This window comes from Oryx dammah, unplaced genomic scaffold (assembly GCF_014754425.2).
Source record: "Oryx dammah isolate SB20612 unplaced genomic scaffold, SCBI_Odam_1.1 HiC_scaffold_22, whole genome shotgun sequence".
Taxonomy (NCBI): Eukaryota; Metazoa; Chordata; class Mammalia; order Artiodactyla; family Bovidae; genus Oryx; species Oryx dammah.
The window spans coordinates 28933604-28953877 of NW_024070206.1; the positions used below are offsets into that span (position 1 = coordinate 28933604).

The 20274-nt window shown below is 46.7% G+C and overlaps 1 protein-coding gene across 3 annotated transcripts in view; it reads left to right on the plus strand.

Annotated features, from left to right (window-relative positions):
* Positions 1-20274, plus strand: part of LOC120881148 (laminin subunit alpha-3-like) — a 152477-nt gene that overhangs the window by 35574 nt on the left and 96629 nt on the right. For all 3 annotated transcript variants that reach the window (XM_040264742.1, XM_040264739.1, XM_040264738.1), the window contains exons 14-19: positions 1100-1244; positions 4420-4546; positions 4629-4768; positions 6605-6720; positions 8340-8551; positions 9514-9718. In XM_040264742.1, coding sequence (XP_040120676.1) covers positions 1100-1244; positions 4420-4546; positions 4629-4768; positions 6605-6720; positions 8340-8551; positions 9514-9718 — 945 coding nt within the window. The remainder of the gene's footprint in view (positions 1-1099; positions 1245-4419; positions 4547-4628; positions 4769-6604; positions 6721-8339; positions 8552-9513; positions 9719-20274) is intronic.

Here is a 20274-nt window from a genome sequence, read left to right on the forward strand (position 1 = left end):
AACGCTTTTCAGGCTATGCTTTATATTTCACTTTAGAAGTGATCCCAGGCCAAGATGCTAAACGCTGGTGGTGCATGTTTCTTTTAAGGGCTAAATCATTTATCCCAGCAATTTTTCCAGAATTCCATAACATCAGGAAGCTGACACAGTAGCAACTGGGGGAAATGGTTAAGCCTCATCCTTGAAGGGAGTTACTCTGATTTCTGTTCTGAGCTCTCACCAAGATCCAGTCTGTTCCAATCCTTTAATCTCTATGTCTGAGACTCTTCATGTAAAAAACCATGAAAATAATGACCCAGTCTCACAACTATGTTATGAGAATTAGGTCACCAGTGGTTATTGGGATTTGGGGAAGGTTATTTGGATGTAGATTCAAAAATGCTTTAGGCACACAGTCATGACATATTATGCATCTTGATGGAAACCACCAAGACAGCAAAATCTGGCTGTGCCTGAAAGAAATGATGGCTGTTTGTTCTTTTTGTTTTTATATAGCTTTATGTCTTGATATTTAGAGGTGAATAATGTTTCATTGCATTGATATCATTTAGCAATGAATTTTAGTACTAGAGAGGGAAGTTTCAATAAGTTTCCATCTAGCTTCCGTTCCTTCAAAATTAAGATTTTTTCTGGCCTGAGCTCATTGTATTAGGTAGGCAACTGGGATATACTTGGCCAATCCAGAACACCAAATATCTTTGTATAAAGATCTCTGCAGACCTGTGGTTCTCTGGATCCTTTTTTTTTTTTTAAGATTTTTCTTTTAATGTGGACCATTTTTAAAGTCTTTATTGAATTTGTTACAGTACTGCTTCTGTTTTATATTTTGGTTTTTTGGCCAGATTAAAGTCTTAATGTCCAAACTGCTAGAGAAATCCCAAATGTATTATTATTTATTGTTTTTTTGGCTGCACTAGGTGGTATGTGGAACTTCCCCAGCCAGGGGTCAAACCTGCATCCCCTGCAGTGGAAGGGCAGAGTCTTAACCAGTGGATCACGAGAGGAGGCCCTTCTCTGGGTCCTTTTAATGCTTAGAATCTGTCTCTTCAAAGGGACAGTTCTTTGGGTTTTGGTTATTTTTCAACGTTCTGTTTTTCAGTGCCTCCTGTGTTTCCCTGGTCCCTGAAACTCCTCCGACAGCACTAATCTTGGATGTCCCGAGTGGTGGGTCTTCCCCTCGCCTGCCCGAGGACCCTTCACCTCCTGCCGATGCTGTTCTTGGGGTCACCTTGAAGGCCCCGCAGGTAGGGTTACCCCGAGTGTGTTTCTTGTGAACTGGTGGTTCTCAAAGCTGGCCCCAACCAGCTGCATCCCCCCTGCAACCCCTGGGAACTTGTTAGGAATGCAGATCTGCAAGCCTCACCCAAGAACTACTGAGTCAGAAACTCTGGAGGGTGGCCCAGGAATCTGTTTTTTAACAGACTCCTCAAGGGGTGTTTGCTGCCCCTAAAGCTTGAGCACCTCTGCTCTCAACTGTGGAGAATCCCAGGAATGAGGCTTGCAGTTAATTCTGTTTGTGGCCAGCCTATCCCGATGCTCTCTCTCCCTCCTGCATCTCTGTCTGCACAGTCGTTTGGCAATTTTTCATAACTCGTCTTAGGATAAGTCATATTTGCATGGGCTACTGCTACTTAACATGGTTGAGTTTATTAATTATCTTCTTAAATGAGAACACAAGCACTTTTAGAAATCTAACAGATTTTTTTTTGCAACACCAATTTGTAGGCAGGAAATTCCCAATAAACATGTATTGATTAATCATCTAGAACACAAAGATGAAATATATGAAGGGAACACACATTTTTTCATCATAAACCACAGAATTGCAGGATTTAATGTTTGTTCTGATGACATGTCTTTTTAATCCTAGAGATGGCTCATGTCAATTCATGTTGCATTAAGATAGGAAATAAAAGGATTTGGGAGAGAAAATTTAATAAGATCCCATATGGGGTAGGCAGCCTAGAGTAGTAGGGGGAAATGAATTACAGTCATGACAATAGAGTTCTAGTCCTGGTTTTGATATAAAATTAGTCTATGACCTTTCATAAGTTACTTACCCTCCAAGGCCCAGCTCTCATTTGAAAGATACTCTTTTATTGTTGCTATTCTTGTAGTTTTTTAATTATTATTTTGAGGTTTGGAAAGACTTATTACTCACATAGTGAGGCTTTCTGGGGAGAACCTTGCTCACACTCAAGCCTGAGCAAGTCTTGGAGTCTGAACCTGGTTTTCATTATGGTCAGGTAGGGGCATAGTGGGGTGGGGGGGTCCAGGTGAGGACTCCCTCTCTCATGGACTAGAATTTATGGGGTCTGAATTTCCAACCTCTGCCAAGGGATGAACACCTGGCTTTCTTACAGCTTGTCCAGCTGTGGGACAAAAGGCAAAGGATGAAAGATGGAGCTTGAAAACCATCAAACAGAAAAAATGGAGTCTGACTCTTTGTTACATGGTTATTACAAGTGGTGCTTGAATTCTGGGAACATTCTTGTATGGCTTTTTGCACACAGAGCATGCATTTCTCTTATGATGTACCTAGAAATGCGATTGCTCAATTATATGTTTGGTAGAAACCACATATAGTTTCCCAAAGTGATTGTACCAAATGAGACTCCCTCCAGTCTTGTTGATGGTTGTCCCACTGTTGGCTTGTCCATTCTGCAGCTGAAAGTCATGTGGTTGGTTTCCAGTGTTTGTGACTACAAATAAAGCTGCTACAAAGATTCAGTGGAAGGCTTTGTGTGAATGTGGGTTTTTTACTTCACTTGGGTAAATTGTTGTTCAGTCACTAAGTCATGTCTGACTCCTTGCAACCCCACAGACTGTAACATACCAGACTTCCCTGTCCTTCACTACCGCCTGGAGTTTGCTCAGACTCATGCCTATTGAGTCGGTAATACTATTTATCTCATCCTCTGCTGCTCGCCCTCTTCTTTTGCCTTCAGTCTTTCCCAACGTCCCAGCCTTTACTGGATAAATGTCTGCATTGTTTTGATTTTTATTCTTGAAATGTCCTGTGATTCTAATTAGTAATAACTCTGCAACTTGACTGGAAAAGGTCAGTTTTCATTCCAGTCCCAAAGAAAGGCAATGCCAAAGAATGCTCAAACTACTGCACAATTACACTCATCTCACACGCTAGTCAAGTAATGCTTAAAATTCTCCAAGCCAGGCTTCAGCAATACATGAACCATGAACTTCCAGATGTTCAAGCTGGTTTTAGAAAAGGCGGAGGAACCAGAGATCAAATTGCCAACATCTACTGGACCATTGAAAAAGCAAGAGAGTTCCAGAAAAACATCTATTTCTGCTTTATTGACTATGCCAAAGCCTTTGACTGTGTGGATCACAATAAACTGTGTAAAATTCTGAAAGAGATGGGAATACCAGACCACCTAACCTGCCTCTTGAGAAATCTGTATGCAGGTCAGGAAGCAGCAGTTAGAAGTGGACAACAGACTGAACAACAGACTGGTTCCAAATAGGAAAAGGAGTACGTCAAGGCTCTATATTGTCACCCTACTTATTTAACTGATATGCAGAGTACATCATGAGAAACGCTGGGCTGGAAGAATCACAAGCTGGAATCTAGATTGCCGGGAGAAATATCAATAACCTCAGATATGCAGATGACACCACCTTTATGGCAGAAAGTGAAGAGGAGCTAAAAAGCCTCTTGATGGAAGTGAAAGAGGAGAGTGAAAAAGTTGGCTTAAAGCTCAACATTCAGAAGACGAAGATCATGGCATCCAGTTCCATCACTTCGTGGCAAATAGATGGGGAAACAGTGGAAACAGTGTCAGACTTTATTTTTTTGAGCTCCAAAATCACTGCAGATGGTGACTGCAGCCATGAAATTAAAGGAAGGAAAGTTATGACCAACCTAGACAGCATATTAAAAAGCAGAGACATTACTTTGCCGACTAAGGTCCGTCTAGTCAAGGCTATGGTTTTTCCAGTGTATGGATGTGAGAGTTGAACTATAAGGAAAGCTGAGTGCCGAAGAATTGATGCTTTTGAACTGTGGTGTTGGAGAAGACTCTTGAGAGTCCCTTGGACTGCAAGGAGATCCATCTAGTCTATCCTAAAGGGGATCAGTCCTGGGTGTTCATTGGAAGGACTGATACTGAAGCTGAAACTCCAATACTTTGGCCACCTGATGCAAAGAGCTGACTCATTTGAAAAGACCCTGATGCTGGGAAAGATTGAGGGCAGGAGGAGAAGGGGACGACAGAGGATGAGATGGTTGGATGACATCACCAACTCAATGGACATGGGTTTGGGTGGATTGCGGAAGTTGGTGATGTGCAGGGAGGCCTGGCGTGCTGTGGTTCACGGGGTCGCAAAGAGTTGCACACGACTGAGCGACTGAACTGAACTGAACTACAGCTTGAGAAGATTTTTTTTTCCACCTAGAACCAGGTGACCCTTCAAGGACTAGTACCATGCCCAGGTCGGTATGTCATCGTTGTCCATTTTTATCAACCAGCACATCCGACGTTCCCGGCACAGGTGTCTGTGGACGGAGGACGGCTGCAGGCAGGTGAGCTACAGGGAGCAGGGCCGGTTTTGGGGCTCACCTGTCCTGGCAGGGGTGTGACAGGACTGCCTCCCTCTGCCCCTAGGTGTCTTCCGGGCCTCTTTTTGCCCCCATGTGCTTGGCTGCCGGGACCAAGTGATCACCGGAGATCAGGTTGAGTTTGACATCTCGGAGCCGGAGGTGGCCCTGACTGTGACAATTCCAGAAGGAAAGTCCTTAGTTTTGGTGCGTTCTGCTTTTTACTCTCTTGCTCTTTACATGCTTGCCTTGGTCAGCTGCTCTGTCTGTCTGTTCTGGCTCATGGCAGTAATTCCTCCAGGGAATTGAAGCCATGTTTATAGAAAAACATTTAAATTTTACAGCTGCCTTTAGCAAAAAAAGGCCTGTGACTATTAAAATCAAGGGAAATCAGAATACTAGAGAAGCAACTGGGAAGAAAACTCCCCTGCATGAAGCATGGGAGCTGTCTCTCTGTCTCCATCAGTCCCACCTCGCTCTCATCTGACAAGTTTCTCTCTGAGGCATTGAACACTCCTTTGTTCCTCAAACTATCTTGTTTTGGCTCCCATAGCTACTTTCTCTTGGCTATCCCTGCTTTCTCCAGTGCTCCTTCAGTGAGTTCTCTTCCCTTTCATCCCTTTCATGTCAGTGTGCCCTTGGGCTTGACGCTGAGACCCCTTGTTCTAAGATTTCTCTTCATATAACATCATCTATGCCTGTTGATTCTGTTCTCCCCTCTGTGGGAATGATACCCACACCTGTGACCTCATTTCCCATCTTTCCTGAGCTCTGGGACCATCTACTGTGCATCCCCATAGCCAGAGTGCTCACAGGTCCCTCCAGCTTAGCCTGTTACCTGTATAGACCCCAGGTGCCCCGTTCCCTGTTTATCACCTTGGCTGGTGGAATCATGATCACCCAATGCCTGTAAAGCCTTTGAGAGCCAGCAAACACTGTCCAGGCCTGCCCTGAACCCTCCAATTCTTGCTCATGCCTCCTTTCTCTCTGAGGATGTCATCCCAGAGTCAGGGGATACATTTTGTATCCCTGTGCCTGAAACACCATCTGGCACAGGTGTTCGGCAATGTTTGTTGAATTGAATAACATGAGAGCAATAGACTCTGTACACTGTCAGTGGGTGAGTAGTTGACAAAGATGTTGAAATTTCCTGCAGCATTTGTTACTGCTGTGGTCTGATTTATACAGGTACAGAGAATACAGGGTGGTATTTTTAAAGACTGGGGCCACAATTATTCATAATAGAGTGTCTGATAGGATAGGCATTTCAGGGACAAGCCACCATATGAGTCTCCCCATTGGTCCTGCCATTTCAGTTTGCTTACTCTCTGAAAATACAGAATGAGGACTTCCCTGATGGTCCAGTGGTTAAGACTGCTCACTTCCAATGCAGGGGGCTCAGGTTTGATTCATGACCAGGGAACTAGCTCCTGCATGCCGCAACTGAGAGTTTGCATGCTACAACTAAAAAGATCCCAAATGCCCCTACAAAGATCAAAGATCCCTTGAGCTGTGACTAAGACCTGGCACAGCCAAATAAATATGAAAGAAAAAGAAATACTAATAAATAAAAATACAAAATTCGACCCCCTGGAGATCCAGGGTCATCGCAGGGATGGATCACACGGGGCCCTGACATCATAACAGGCCTCTGTCTCCTGTCCCTGCCCAGCCCCCAAGGCTGCTGCACCTCTGAGCAGGCGCTCCAGGGGGTCTGTCCCCCCAACTCATTATCATTTCCCTAGGGGGAATGTGGCCTGAGCCTTCAACACTGAGTTAGGGTTGCTTTGTGGTTCTTTTTTTGTAAGTTCTGTTTCATGTGGTCTTGGACTTAACAATAAAGAACACTGATCTGGCAACCCACTCCAGTATTCTTGCCTGGAGATTCCCCATGGATGGAGGAGCCTGGTGGGCCATAGTCCATGGGGTTGCAAAGAGTCAGACACAACTGAAGCAACGTAAACACGATCTTAGCGAAGAGAAAGCATGGTGGAGCCGTGGGTGTGCTGTGCTGCTGAAAATCCAAAGGCACTTTCCCTTTAGGTCCGTATCCTAGTGGTGCCTGCAGAAAATTACGACTATCAGATCCTTCACAGAAAATCACTGGACAAGTCATTGGAGTTTGTCACCAATTGTGGAGGAGACAGTTTTTATATTGAGTAAGTATCACTTTGTGTGAGGGCTTCCTAGGTGGCACAGGTGGTAAAGAACCCGCCTGCCAATGCAGGAGACACAAGAGAAGTGAGTTCAATCCCAGGGTCGAGAAGATCCCCGGGAGGAGGGCATGGCAACCCACTCCCGTATTCTTGCTAGGAAAATCCCATGGACAGAGGAGCCCTTAGGGTTGCAAAGAGTCGGACATGACCGAAGCAACTTAGCATGCACACATCACTTTGTGGCACAGCCATGGGAGGCCTGAGGCTGTCCCACATTCCCGACCAGAGCAGGAGGCCCAGGGAGGGGTGGCCTTTGGGTCTTTCTTCCTCCTCTGAGCGCCCAAGGGAGCAGCAGTGAGTCCCTGATCCTCGGCACACACTGACCTGTGTACTATCTCATCATGTTCATCTGGGCAGGATTTCCCTCTTCAACTCTGATCTCAGCAGATCACCCCCAAGCCAGGATTCACAGGCTGCTTGGGGGTTTCTCTTCCTCTTTGTTGCTTCCTGTCAGCCAGCTCGGATTCCTGAAAGATACCACACAGGGTTTCCTCCGCTGCAGGGCACATCAGCCCTGATTCCCGCTGTCCTTTGCCCTCTCATCAGTGGGGAGCATTACAGAAGGCCGGGCCTCCCTATCCTCATTTGGTGGGTTCCCAGATGCTAAGAGCCTAGAACAGCCCTTAGTATCAGGTCCTGTCATTCTCTCCTGCAGACCCCTCCTCCCTGCCACCTTGTAGGTTTCCTGAGGAACCTGGGCCTCCAGAGGGTGGAAACCTCTTGTACAGAAAATACTAAGAGCAAGGGCTCTGAGGTCAGACCACTGTGGATTTGAGTGCCTTCCCCACCCTCCATAGCTCTGTGCCCTCAAGAATGTTGCTTAACTTCTAGGAGACTTCCTTGTCTCACCTGTGAAATGGGGCTTCGGCCTAATTGGTTAGGTGGGTATCAGGTTAATGTTGTTCAGTCACTAAGTCGTGTCCAGCTCTTTGCGACACCATGGACTGCAGCACGTCAGGCTTCCCTCTCCTTCCCCATCTCCCGGAGTTTGCTCAAATGTCCATTGAGTTGGTGATGCTATCTAACCATCTCATCCTCTGCTGCCCCCTTCTCCTTTTGCCTTCAATCTTTCTTAGCATCAGGGGATTTTCCAGTGAGTTAGCTGTTAGCATCAGGGGGCCAAAGTATTGGAGCTTCAGCTTATGAGGTTAAACGGAAAACTTTTAACATACATGTTCAGTAAAAGTTGACGATTTACCTCCTCCTCATTATTATCCTAAGTGGTATATCATAGCACATGCAGGTATAAATTTTTTGGTGACTGCTGTATTGAGATAGAACCTATACACCATACAACTCATCCTATAGATGAATCTTCACCCTTTTATTCCAGCCACCAAAGGTTCCCACCCACCAGTCCTGTGATGAGTCCTAAAGTAGATGGGGGTGGGTGGGTGGCTGTCAACCATTGTAAGTCCAGGGGTGGGGTTTCCGCTCACTTTTTCCTAGACTCCAGAGCCCCTCTCCCAAACCACTGCTTGGTGGGGCGTGTGGGAAGGGGAAGGTGGGACCATTTCTGGGCATGCCTCCCAGGGTCTCACTGTGTGTTCTTGTTCCCACAGCCCCCAGAGAGCCTCTGAATTCTGTAAGAATTCTGCCAGATCCCTGGTGGCCCTTTACCACGAGGGCGCGCTGCCTTGCGAGTGCCACCCCGCTGGGGCCATCGGCCACCCCTGCAGCCCCGAGGGCGGGCAGTGCCCGTGCCGGCCCCACGTCATCGGGCGGCAGTGTACCCGCTGTCAGACGGGCTTTTACGGGTTTCCGCACTGCAAACGTAAGTGCACGTTCGGGGCAGCCAAGGTCATCTCTGGTCCAGGCAGATGAAGCCCGCCCAGGGCAGGGCTTGTCCAGTTTCACTGTGCTGGAGACTCACCTGGGGATCTTGTGAGAGTGCAGATTCTGAGTCAGGAGGCCTGGGCTGGGGCCTGAGAGTCTGCATTTCCCGCAGCCACTCAGAGAATTCCCATGCCGCTGGTCCAGGGACCACTCTCTGAGTAGCAGGCTTCTAGAAAAGACGTATTTGTGTCTCCTGGGCTAGGGGACCCATGCCCTTGTCAAAGAAGGTGAAGGGAAATAACCTTAAGCTTCAAAACACTGGACAGCTTGGCCATCTTCCTAGTGGGATGGGGTAGGCTTCAGTTTTTGCAGCCTAACCACCAAAGCTTAGTTGAGGTGGGAGGAGACCCAGGGTCAGAGGGCACCTTCCTCTCTGAGGAGGCCGTGGATCTTCGTCTAAGAATTGTCCTGCCGCCCTAGACAAGGCGCAGCCCAGGCTGTGTGAGGGGTGCAGAGGCCCTGCGTGGAGGTCAGCCTTTGCCTGCTGCAGGCCCCACGCCTGATCTTGGGCCCAGTGCCCTGGGGCGACGTGAAGGCCCTTCAGGGAGACTGGGAGTAGCAGACCCTCTAACAAAGGCCAGACCTCATGTTAGAATGGCACACAGCCTCAGCCTGGGGGTGAGGGGGAGGCCCCTACGAGTGTCTACTTTAAGGTCAGTAGGTCCAGTGATACCTCACTCAGTGTCCACACACTTGTCCACCCTCAGCATTGGATGTGGTTGGTCTTGGCCCCAGAAAGGAGCCTTTCAGATCAACCACACTCAGTGATGCCATAAGGAAGGAAAAATAAGACCTTCCTCCCAGATACCCTTTGGAAGCTTCTGGAAACCCTGGCAGTGCAGTTTTGCTGGAGATCAGGGGCGTCTAACCCTTAAACCATGTCTCTTCATCCTTGGCCAGCTTGCAACTGCGGCCGGCGCCTTTGTGAGGAGACGACAGGGCGGTGCCTGTGTCCTCCCCGGACGGTCAGGCCCCAGTGTGACATGTGTGAGGTACACTCCTTCAGCTTCCACCCCCTGGCCGGCTGCGAAGGCTGCAATTGTTCCCGGATGGGCACCAACCGGGCCGCCACCCTGGAGTGCGACAGGGACCACGGGCAGTGCAGGTGAGGCCTGGGGGGCTAGCCTGTCGCATCCTGTCCTGGGAAGGGAAGATGCCATGGGCCCCCACTTGGGTCCTCGTTTACTTCCCACTTCAACACTGCTCGGTGGCGCTCCCCACCCAGGACGGGCATGGTGTGTGGAGTAACTGGTCCCCTGGGGCTCAGGGTAGCCTGGCACAGCCTGGGTGGGCAGATAGCTGTTGCCTGGGGTTCAAGCAGCCTCACTGTCCTCTCCAGCCTCGTTCTGTGTGTTTACGTGCTACGTGTGTGATAAAGTGATCAGTTCCATCTCCTGGGTCACTGGTGGTGAGCGCCTCTTGGCCTGTACTGAGGTTTGAGCTCTAAACCTTCTCTCTCGTAAGCTGCTAGTTTTGTTAAGCACAGTACATGATGAAGTCTAAAATCCAGATCCTGCCGCCCTGACCCCACATGGCGAGCTAGAGGCCATGTGGGGTCTCCACTGGGGGGGTCAGTTGTGGGGAGGGTGGCAGGGTGAGCAGTACCTATTGGAGAGCCTGGCCTGTAAGGGGGGCTGCCCCCTGGCCCACCAGGCACAACTGCTGAGCGATAAGAAGGAGAGGGCGGTTCAAACAGATGCTGTAGGGCCAAGAGGCTCTTCCAGCAGATCAGCTCCGCATATGAAACCAGAGGCTGATGTCGCGTGATCTGAGTGATCAGCCTGATCTCTGCAGGACTGGAGAGTAAGCACAGGGGGTGAAGAAGAGGACCCTGTCTCTCCTAGAAGAAGAGGCTGGAAAGAATCCCACAGGGATTATGTGGCAGGGAGACCAAAGCAGATCTTTTTCCATCCAGGCGGGTGTGGCATGCATGTGAGCAGGAGACAACATGAGACTCAGGTCCCTTCTGAGTCCCTTCCTGGGCGCCCCCATCCCACCCCGGGTACCGGATGTCTGGTCTGTGTCTGTGATCCGGGTGTGACAGCCGGGAGGGGCTGTGGCTGCTCCTGGCACCTCCTACTCCACTGCAGCTGTGCTCATTTCCTGAGGCCGCTCTGACAAATGACCACACACTGGGGGCCTTCAGAGTCACAAGGCTAAAGTCTGAAATCGAGTTGACGGCACCGTGCCCTTTCCAAAGGCTCCAGCAGAGACCCTGTTCCATGCCTGTCTCTTTCCTTCCCGTGTTGTCGACAGGCCTTGAAATTCCTTGACTCTGCCTCTGTCGTCTCGTGGATTCTGCTTGTGCGTCTCTGTCTTCACACGGGGGTCTCCTCTGTACGTGTCTGTGTCTTTTCTTTCAGCCTTTAATTTTTTTTTTTTTACCTTTTCTCAGTTGAGGTACGGTTGATGTATAATATATATGTTTCAGGTGTGCAACATAATGATGTGCAGGTTTTTAGAGTTATACAGCATTTATAATTAAATATTGACTATATTTCCAATATTTTATATGTTGCTGTAAAAAATACCCGTGTAGCTCATTTGCTTTTATAGAATAGTTTGTGCCCCTTAATCCCCTACCTCTCTTGGGTCCCTCCCTTCTTCCCTCTCCCCACTGGTAACCACTAGTTTGTTCTCAGTGTCTGTGAGTCTGTTTCTATTGTTTTATATTCACTGGTTTGTTTTATTTTTTTTAGATTCTACATGTAAGTGATATGCACTGTTTGTCTTTCTCTGACTTATTTCATTCAGCATAATGTCTTCTGGGCTTCCCAGGTAGCTCTAATGGTAGAGAATCCGCATGCAATGCAGGAGACCCGGGCTCGATCCTTGGGTGGGGAAGATCCCCTGGAGAAGGAAATGGCAACCCACTCCAGTATTCTTGCCTGGAAAATCCTATGGAACAGAGGAGCCTGGTGGGCTACAGTGCATGGGGTCACAAAGAATCGGACACAACTGAAGTGATTTAGCACGCATGCACGGTGCCTTTCCAGTCCAAGCAGATTGTTGCAATTGCAAAATTTCGTTTTTTCTTATGGCCAAGTAGTATTCCATTATATCTATATGTATACCTGTGTCTTTCTTTCCTTTTAAGGATACCAGTGGTATTGAATTAGGACCTGCCTCACTCCAGTATGACTTCATATTGATTACGTCTGCAAAAATCCTCCTTCCTAGGTCACATTCTAGATACTGGGGGCTTAGAACTTGGATGTATCTTCTAGGGACAACATTCCCCTCTCTATAGCAGCAATGTTGACTTTTCCTGAGGAAGGGCCCTTAACCACACCTGTGATTGTTGCCCCATTCCTAGTAGTTCCTTTGTTCTCGGGAAAGGAAGCTGAATGAGAACTTGAGTCATGGAAGAGTCCAAGACTTTAAAACCACAGGTTGTGAGTCTTCCCTGAGTCAACCTCATTGTCCGTCCTTCTCAGACTATGAGCTTAAACGGAATGTGACTTGCACAAAGAATTTTGAGGTGATACCGGAGAGTTCTCATCACAGTTAATGAACATACATTAGGATCTGTTCCCTCCGGTGCATGAGCTATTCTCTGGAAGGATACCAGGGACTTAGCTCGTTACTTAAGACTTTGGGTCCTGACTGCACCAGTGGACTGTGAAGATGTCTGACCCATTTCCAGTAAGTCCTGACATCTAAGAACAGTGGTACTCAGCAGAAGCACAGACTTCTACCAGGACCTGTGGAGATGTCCCAGAGCAGAAAGGTGCACTGTGCCAGGAGTTGCTTGCTGTCTTGTGGCTGGAGAAGATGCATAAATGGGAGGCTCTAAGGACCTAAATGTGCCAGTCATGACCCAGTCAATGTAGAAGAAGAGAGACCAGACCAAAAGAAAGTGAAGAATTAGAACTGGCTTCAGCACATTATAAACAGATTATCTTCCAATAGAAAAAAACCAGAGAAGGAAATCCAGGGTATTATAAAACGGGAAACAGATTGAACTAGGAATGATATTCCTTTTAATATATTTGAAAAACAAATCAAAGGAAAGAATCCAACATCTAATTGTTCAGAGGAAAGAATAGTCTGACAAATAAGTGGAAGAAGCAGAGAGGGAGGTGTTAGCATTAAAATCCTTCCCCCACTCAAGGGAGTAGGAATCTGGATAAAAACAGATTGCAATATTTAAAATAGATAAGCTACAAGGATCTACTGTATAGCACATGGAACTCTGCTCAGTGTTATGTGGCAGCCTGGATGGGAGGGGAGTTTGGAAAAGAACAGATACATGTATATGCATGGCTGAGTCCCTTTGCTGTTCACCTGAAATTATCGCAACATTGTTTGTGAATTGGCTGTACCCCAATACAAAATAAAGTTAAAGAAAGACAGGGTGAAAGAACAAGGTTCCATTTGAACAGGAGAATGAGCAATGTATATATAACCTTGGGAAAAAAAAAGAAAAAACCAGATGGAAGAACAAGAGGGGCAGATAAACAAGGAGAAGTGGAATGAACAGTCACTGGGAGATGGAATCCTGGCAGAGTACAGAGCCCAGGACATTGCAGTGGCCACAGTCATAGCTGCATACAATGTCCCCATATTTAATTGAAAATAAAAACTCACTAGACCACAGAAAGTGCAAACCAGTCCAACAAAGTTCCATTTTTCCATAATGACTTCTTTACTTTTTCTTCTGAAAAGAGGACACCCAAGGGAGCAGATTGGGGCTGGGACTGGAGGTTGGGGAACCATGTACGAGGGTGAGAGTGAGAGAGGACCCCCAAGGAGAAGGTGTAGACACACAGGAGGGAAAACAGGTGTGGGGGTCCCTGTGATTAATCATAGGAGGCAAAGGAGCCACAGAGATGGAGAGGCAGTTTTCAGGCAGGAGGAGAAGGCGAAGAATTCACTGTCTTAGAACCAGTGGGAGAGTTTTAAAAGGGATTAGCTGCTCAACAGAAGAAATTGCTATGAACAGAACCTCACATACAGTTTCTCAAAGCTGCTGCCACAGAAAAAGGAAACCAAGAATGCATTGAAAACCATAAATATCAGGGGTTCCCTGGCGGTCCAGTGGTTAAGATTCCGCACTTGCACTGCGGGTGGTGTGGTCTCAATCCCTGCTCAGATGCACTAAGGTCTCATGTGCCCTGTGGCTCAGTCAGAAAAAGAAAAACGCTTAAGGCATCACCTATGAGAGAGATTTACTGTAGGATTTTAGATACAAATTCTAAGGAGTGTTTAACAAACCTTCACTAGCCAATGGCAGTTGAGTAGACTAGAAAATGCCTAACTCAGAACTGAGGCAGGCTATATGGTAGTTTTGCCCATGCCAGAGGGAACATCAGCAGGAATGGAATCTTACTGACCTGCTTTGCACCCAAAGCAAAAGGTAAAATCTTTTATCTTGAGTTACCAAAAAGACTGTAATCATGTAATGGGATGACATATCTACCCATGATCAAAGCGGATTTGTCATGAAAGGGCCCTTGGCAGATAATGTAAGGAAAACTTCAGTTTATTACATGACCGTAAATTGCACAAATTACCGATGATAATTCCAGTGTTGATGCCGAAAAAGCTTTTGACTACCTAAAGGATTATTTCTTTAGAAAATATTAGAGGAAAGAATGCTCCCACCACCTCTGAAAAATTTCCTAATGAAAATGAAGAATGTGTTTAGAGGAACCTAACATTCAAGTAAAAGAAATAATCAAAGATAGCTGAAGTGAAAGAAGGTGTGAAAGTGTTAGTTGCTCCGTTGTGTCTGACTCTTTGTGACCCCATGGACTATAGCCCACCAGGCTCCTCTGTCCATGGAATTCTCCAGGCAAGAAAACGAGTGGGTTATGAAATTACGTAAATTATGAAAGTATGATAACACGTTTATAGGAAACTTGGAAAATATAGAACAAGATTACATATAGTTCCACTATATATTACAATTATTTTTTAGTAAATTAAGATTTTTAGTTGGAGTTTCAATATTGAACCCTCAAAAATTCGTAGAATGAATATACAGAGAAGTAACGGATATAGTAGACCTGAAAAGCACTGTGAACCTATTCAACATAATTAAGATTTACACAAAATCACAGGATAGTAGGAAACAAATTTTATTTAAATTCCCATAGACTGTAAACTGGGAGACACTAGAATATATCCAGGGACATAAAACAAGGTGCAAAAATTTCATGGTCTAAAGGTATTGACCAACCTCCCCTGTGGCTCAGACAGTAAAGAATCTGCCTGTAATGTGGGATACTCGGGTTCGATCCCTGGGTTGGGAAGAAGCCCTGGAGAGAGGAATGGCAACCCACTCCAGTATTCTTGCCAGACAGAGGAGCCTGGTGGGCTACAGTCCTGAAGTCACAAAGAGTCGGACGTGACTGAGCAACTACCACTTTCATTTTTCACTTTCAAAGGTATTGAAATCATACAGAGTCTGTTGTCTATCACTGTCCCACCTAAATTTAAAACTCTGGATTCTGTTTCTTCTTCAACCTCTGATTGCAGAATTATATTGTATAAAAGATAAAAAGTCCATTGTTTGGGACAGCTCTCTGGATTGTGGTCTTAAAGGTTGATCAAAATTTCATTTTTATAGCAACACAGTAATTTGCTTCTGCTTTTAATAAGGGATAGTTATGCCGTCAGGTTCTGTGAACGAACCAAAGGTCTAGAATATCCTCAGAAGATTTTTGTCGATCAGTGACAGATACACGGACACTGAGAATCACTGTTTAAAAAAAAATACCGTGATGTTGACCACCTTCAAGACATTTTAAGATTGATTATAGGAGATGGCAGTTCACCTGGACATCTAGTGAAACCACAAGTGCAGACAGCTTGTGAGAAGAGCAGCCGGGAAAGCCGTTTGTGGGGGGGACTTCAGCCAGCGTCATAGATTTACTCAGTACTTGTGTTAGATGGAGAAACAAAATGCCAGAGAAAGTCATAGACTTGGCATTCTGGGAACAGAAGTGCTTCCAGCTTGGCAGAAATCCACAAGCCCCAACAACTTGGAGAAGCAATTCCTTTGATGTACCTCATCAAGTAATAGGAATGGTAAATTCCAGACGGGGTGCAGGCAAGCTCTGGGACACGGTGGTGAGCAGGGCAGATGAGGCTCCTGCCACAGGATGGAAGAGCTCAGCATTCTCACCTGCGTTCTCTCTTCCTAGAAGCTCCCACCTCTTGAAGTTCTTGAGACGATTAAATAATCCTGTGCAAAGCCCTTCGAACAGTACCTGAGACACACTAGCACGGGTATTAGCTTTTGCTATTATTTGCCAAGCACTTGGCTGCCTGCCTTCCACCCTTTACACTTTGTCCCCCTGAAGCCCCACCCATTCTTCTGGCTTCAACCACCTCCACGCTGGATGATTCCCAGACCCAGAGCTCCAGTCCTGGTCCCTGAAGGACAGCTTATCCCACCTTCATAGAAAATCATTTCTACGTCAGTTCCCTTACTAGCTTTTCTTGTGGGTTTTAGAGGACAAGTCCCCTGACCTCTTTAAGCGCCTATCCCCTCACACGTATAATGAAGTGTTAGATTAGATGATTTTTAGGGGCCCTTCAAGTCCTTGAGCCTACCGCTGATTCCCTATCTGAAACCCATGCCGTTGTCTTGCTCTTCAGGCTATTCCTCTCTTCGAACTTAAAAAAAAATTATTTTTTTACTTATCCGTGGCAACCTCCCTGTCTCCAAAGCCTGAGGTCTCTGTATCACCTTAGAATCTCCCTACAGCCCATCAGGTGTCAACTTCTGAAACAGTATGATTTATCTTCCATCCTTTCGTGGCCCCCACAGGTCCTGCACCTGGAGAAGTCCTTTTACAATTGATCATCTCTGAATTGACCTTCCTTTTCCTGGCATACTTTCTCTCTCCTGCCCTCTCTCTCTCTCTCTCCTTTCCTTTCTTCCTCCCTCCTTCCCTCCCTCTCTCTCTCCCTTCTTTCTTTCTTTTTCTCCTTAATTGAAGGGGAAATGCTAGTATGCAATCACCTCTCTTGGTCTTGCTTGGTCAGTCGTGTCCGACTCTTTGAGACCCTATCGATCATAGCCCACCAGGCTCCTCTGTCCATGGGATTCTCCAGACAAGAATACTGGAGTGGGTTGCTGTTTCCTCCTCCAGGGATCTTCCCAACCCAGGGATCGAATGCACACCCCTTGTGTCTCCTGCCTTGATAGCCAAATTCTTTACCACTGCACCACCAGGAAGCCCATACATAATTATACTTGGATTTAAAAATCTATTTGCTCCGTAATTTTGTTATTAATGCATAGAGAATGTTGATAAATGCATATGTTTGTGATTTCATCCTCTTGGTGTGTGGGGGTTTTTGAAAACAGGATAAAACATTTCCTTCAGTCCCTGTGATTTTTTTTTTTTTGAGTCTTAAATTCTATTTTATCACTGTGTTTTATGGCTGAAACTATTTAATATATCTAGCATCTATCCCAGTTTGGGTGCTGTTTCTCGTACAGAAGGCACCCATGCCTACTAACAAGAGGTCATGGTCTGGTAGGGGCACCTCCACTAACCAGTTATGACAGGGCATCATAATGAATGCCGTAGTGTGTGCAGGCTACTGGAGGGTGGAAGTCGCTCCGCCCGGTACCACGTCGGTCACATCACTCTTTGCACAAGAAACTTCCTTGATTCCCCATTGTCTGAGAGGATAAAGACCAGCTTTCCGTGGTCTGGCCACCACTTACCCTAACTTAAGCTTTTTTTTTTTTTTCCCCCAGCTTTTCTGGTCTTTCTCGCTTTCTCTAAACGCTTTTTGCCAGCCTTCAGTTCTTCAGTTATGAGTTCTCCTTTCCCCTCTTCTGTTTCCCCCTCCCAGTTATCCACGTCCGTCAAGAGTTCTGTGTTAAAGAGTTCTGTGTTAAATGCAAAGAAGGCGTGAAGCCTCTGCAAGCCCACAGGGATACCCCCGTCATCTCGCTGCCGTCCCATCTCTCACATGATCACCTAACTTTCTGCATCTATGTCCCGTGTCCTCAGTGAAAATGCGCCAAGGTCAAGACTAACTTACTGTATTTTGTCCTCTCCCTCTCATGTCCCCTAATCGAGCATGTATCTCTAGAAGACACTCAGTAATTATAGGGTGAACAAATGAGCGGATATAAGGTAGGCTTTGGATTCCAGATGAAAACTGGACTTGATGGGGGTGCAATATGAGGTGTATTTAATGAGCAAAGGATAGAGTTCACCCTCATGCCTGACTTTCTGGCGACCTCTGAGACTCGCGAGCACCCACGCACGCGCAGTCGTCTTTGCCTAATGTTTGGCCCTGAGCCCGTTGCCATGGAGACAATTTCACTTGACCGGCATCCTCAGTTCACCTCCTGGCAGCGGCGACTGGAGCCTTCCTGCCGTTGCGGTGAGGGCAACTTCTTGGGTAGCACAGCGTCTCCCTGGAGGAGTGTACAAGGTCAGGCTGACTTCAGGTCGTTTTCTAAAGATGTTCAGCCAGACTTTGGAGGAGGAAGTTTCCTTTTTATTCCCCATTGTCATGGCACTGCTCCAAATTCCTTTGTTGGCTTGTCTTTGCACAGGATTCATGTGCTTGGAGCTCTCAGCACTGCGTTGCTCAGGCATCGTGTTCTCCACATTTTGGTGGACGCTTGCCCATCAGGCCCACCTGGGATCCTTGGGGTTCAGCTCCCAGGCCACTGCTCTCCTCACCATGCTCAACTTTTTGCTCTTTTCCGTCCACTCGTATGTGCTTGGTTGCTACCTACATGCTGAGTGAGGCTCAGCGCTTTATCCCGTGTTACCGACCAGGTCACACCCTCTCTGCCCAGCTCTCCCACCACATCATCCCACAGCTGCCCTGAAATAAACAGACACACGTTTCTCCTTGTCTCGACAAGCAGCTTGCACAGCTGTCCTCCCTGAAAAATACTCCTCTACCTTTCTTTTCCAGTGAAGTGGAAATATTAAGAAATAGGCTCCCATCTGCCTGTCCTCACCCTCAAAGCCTATGTTCAAGTCAGCACGCAGGATCACTTGTCCGCTGTGATGCTCAGGGTGGTAGAGGCTCGTGGGCACCAGAATCCTGTATCGAACTCATGGGCCAGTGGCCCTGTGTGTTTGCAGGACGGCCAGCTGCCCAGTGGCTCTGTGACAAGAACAGTGTTTGTGCACAGAGTCCTTTCCCCGCTGCGTGGGAGGAGCAGAGAGCACCCTGCTCATGAGGCCATCCCCAGAGTCCCTCCTCTGAGCAGGTGTCCTCTTCCTGATACTCTTTTGTGCAGGGGGTTACCTGCACTGCTCCTTCCCATCTCTCACCCCCGCCCCCCTCCCAGGGTTCTTGTGCTCCAGAAATAGGGAACATCATCTGGGGACAGGCAGTTTTCTGCAGGACTGTGATTGCATTTAGTCTGGGATTCACAAGGAGAGAGTAGGTGTTATTCACCTGGGCCTAGGAACAAAATTGTGTGTGCTAGAATGTGTGTGTGTGTTTGTGAGAGAGAGAGAGAGAGAGAGAGAGATGATGTAATCTGCAAGTGGGTATAAGTGTTGAGTTGGCCAGAACATTCATTTGGGTGTTGTTTCTTATCTGAACGATACTTTTCTGAGAAGATGGTCCATGGTTTCTGTAGCTCCGCAGACCACCCCTTATCCCTCTCAGAGTTTGCAGCCCACTGTACCAGAGCAGTCACTCCAAGCAGATCACTTCCACCTTCCACCTATTTTACTAGAGGAGTGATTTGGGGAATATTTTCTCCCTCTGTAGAAGAAACAATTTCTGTAGGTATCAGAGGGAGGGAGATGAGGAGACGGGGCTGAAATGACATCTGCCCTGCCAGCAGGTCTTGTAGGCGAAGCTGATTTTATCTTCTTAGGTGTGGTGGGTGGGATAAAGAGACCCCCATCTGCTCCCCTTTGCTGATGTCACAACAAGAGTACTTGTTTGCCTAAGGCAAACTTACAGGAATATAAAGTTGTATTTATCTTTTTTGGGGTGGTCTCTGGGGTGGTCCTTTATGCTTCCCTGGTGGCTCAGATGGTAAGGAATCCACCTGCAATGTAAGAGACCCGTGTTCGATAACTGGATAGGGAATATCCCCTGGAGAAGGGAATGACTGGCTGCCCACTCCAGTATTCTTGCCTAGAGAATTTCATGGACAAAGGAGCTTGGTGGGCTACAGTCCATGGGGTCCAAAGAGTCGGACACAACCGAGCAAGTAACACTTTAACTTTCTGGGGTGAGACTTTTTTTTTAATTGAAGTATAATTGATGACAATATTATATAAGCTACAGGTGTACAATATAGTGATTCACAATTTTAAAGGTTATACTCCATTTACAGTTACTATAAAACATTAGTTACATTCCCTGTGTTGTACAATAAATATATTCTTGAGGTTTATTTTATACCTCATAGTTTATACCTCTTACTCCTCTCCCCCTGTGTTGCCCCCTACTTCCCTCTTCCCACTGATAAGCACTAGTTTGTTCTCTATATCTGTGAGTCTGCTTCTTTTTTGTTATATTCACTGTTGGTTGTATTTTTTAGATTTCACACATAAGTAAGATCATACAGTATGTCTTTCTCTGTCTGACTTATTTCACTCAGTATAATTGCCTTCAAGTCGCTCCGTGTTGCTGTAGATGACAGGATTTCATTCTTTTTCTTGGCTGAGTAGCAGTCCATTGTATATAGGTACCACATCT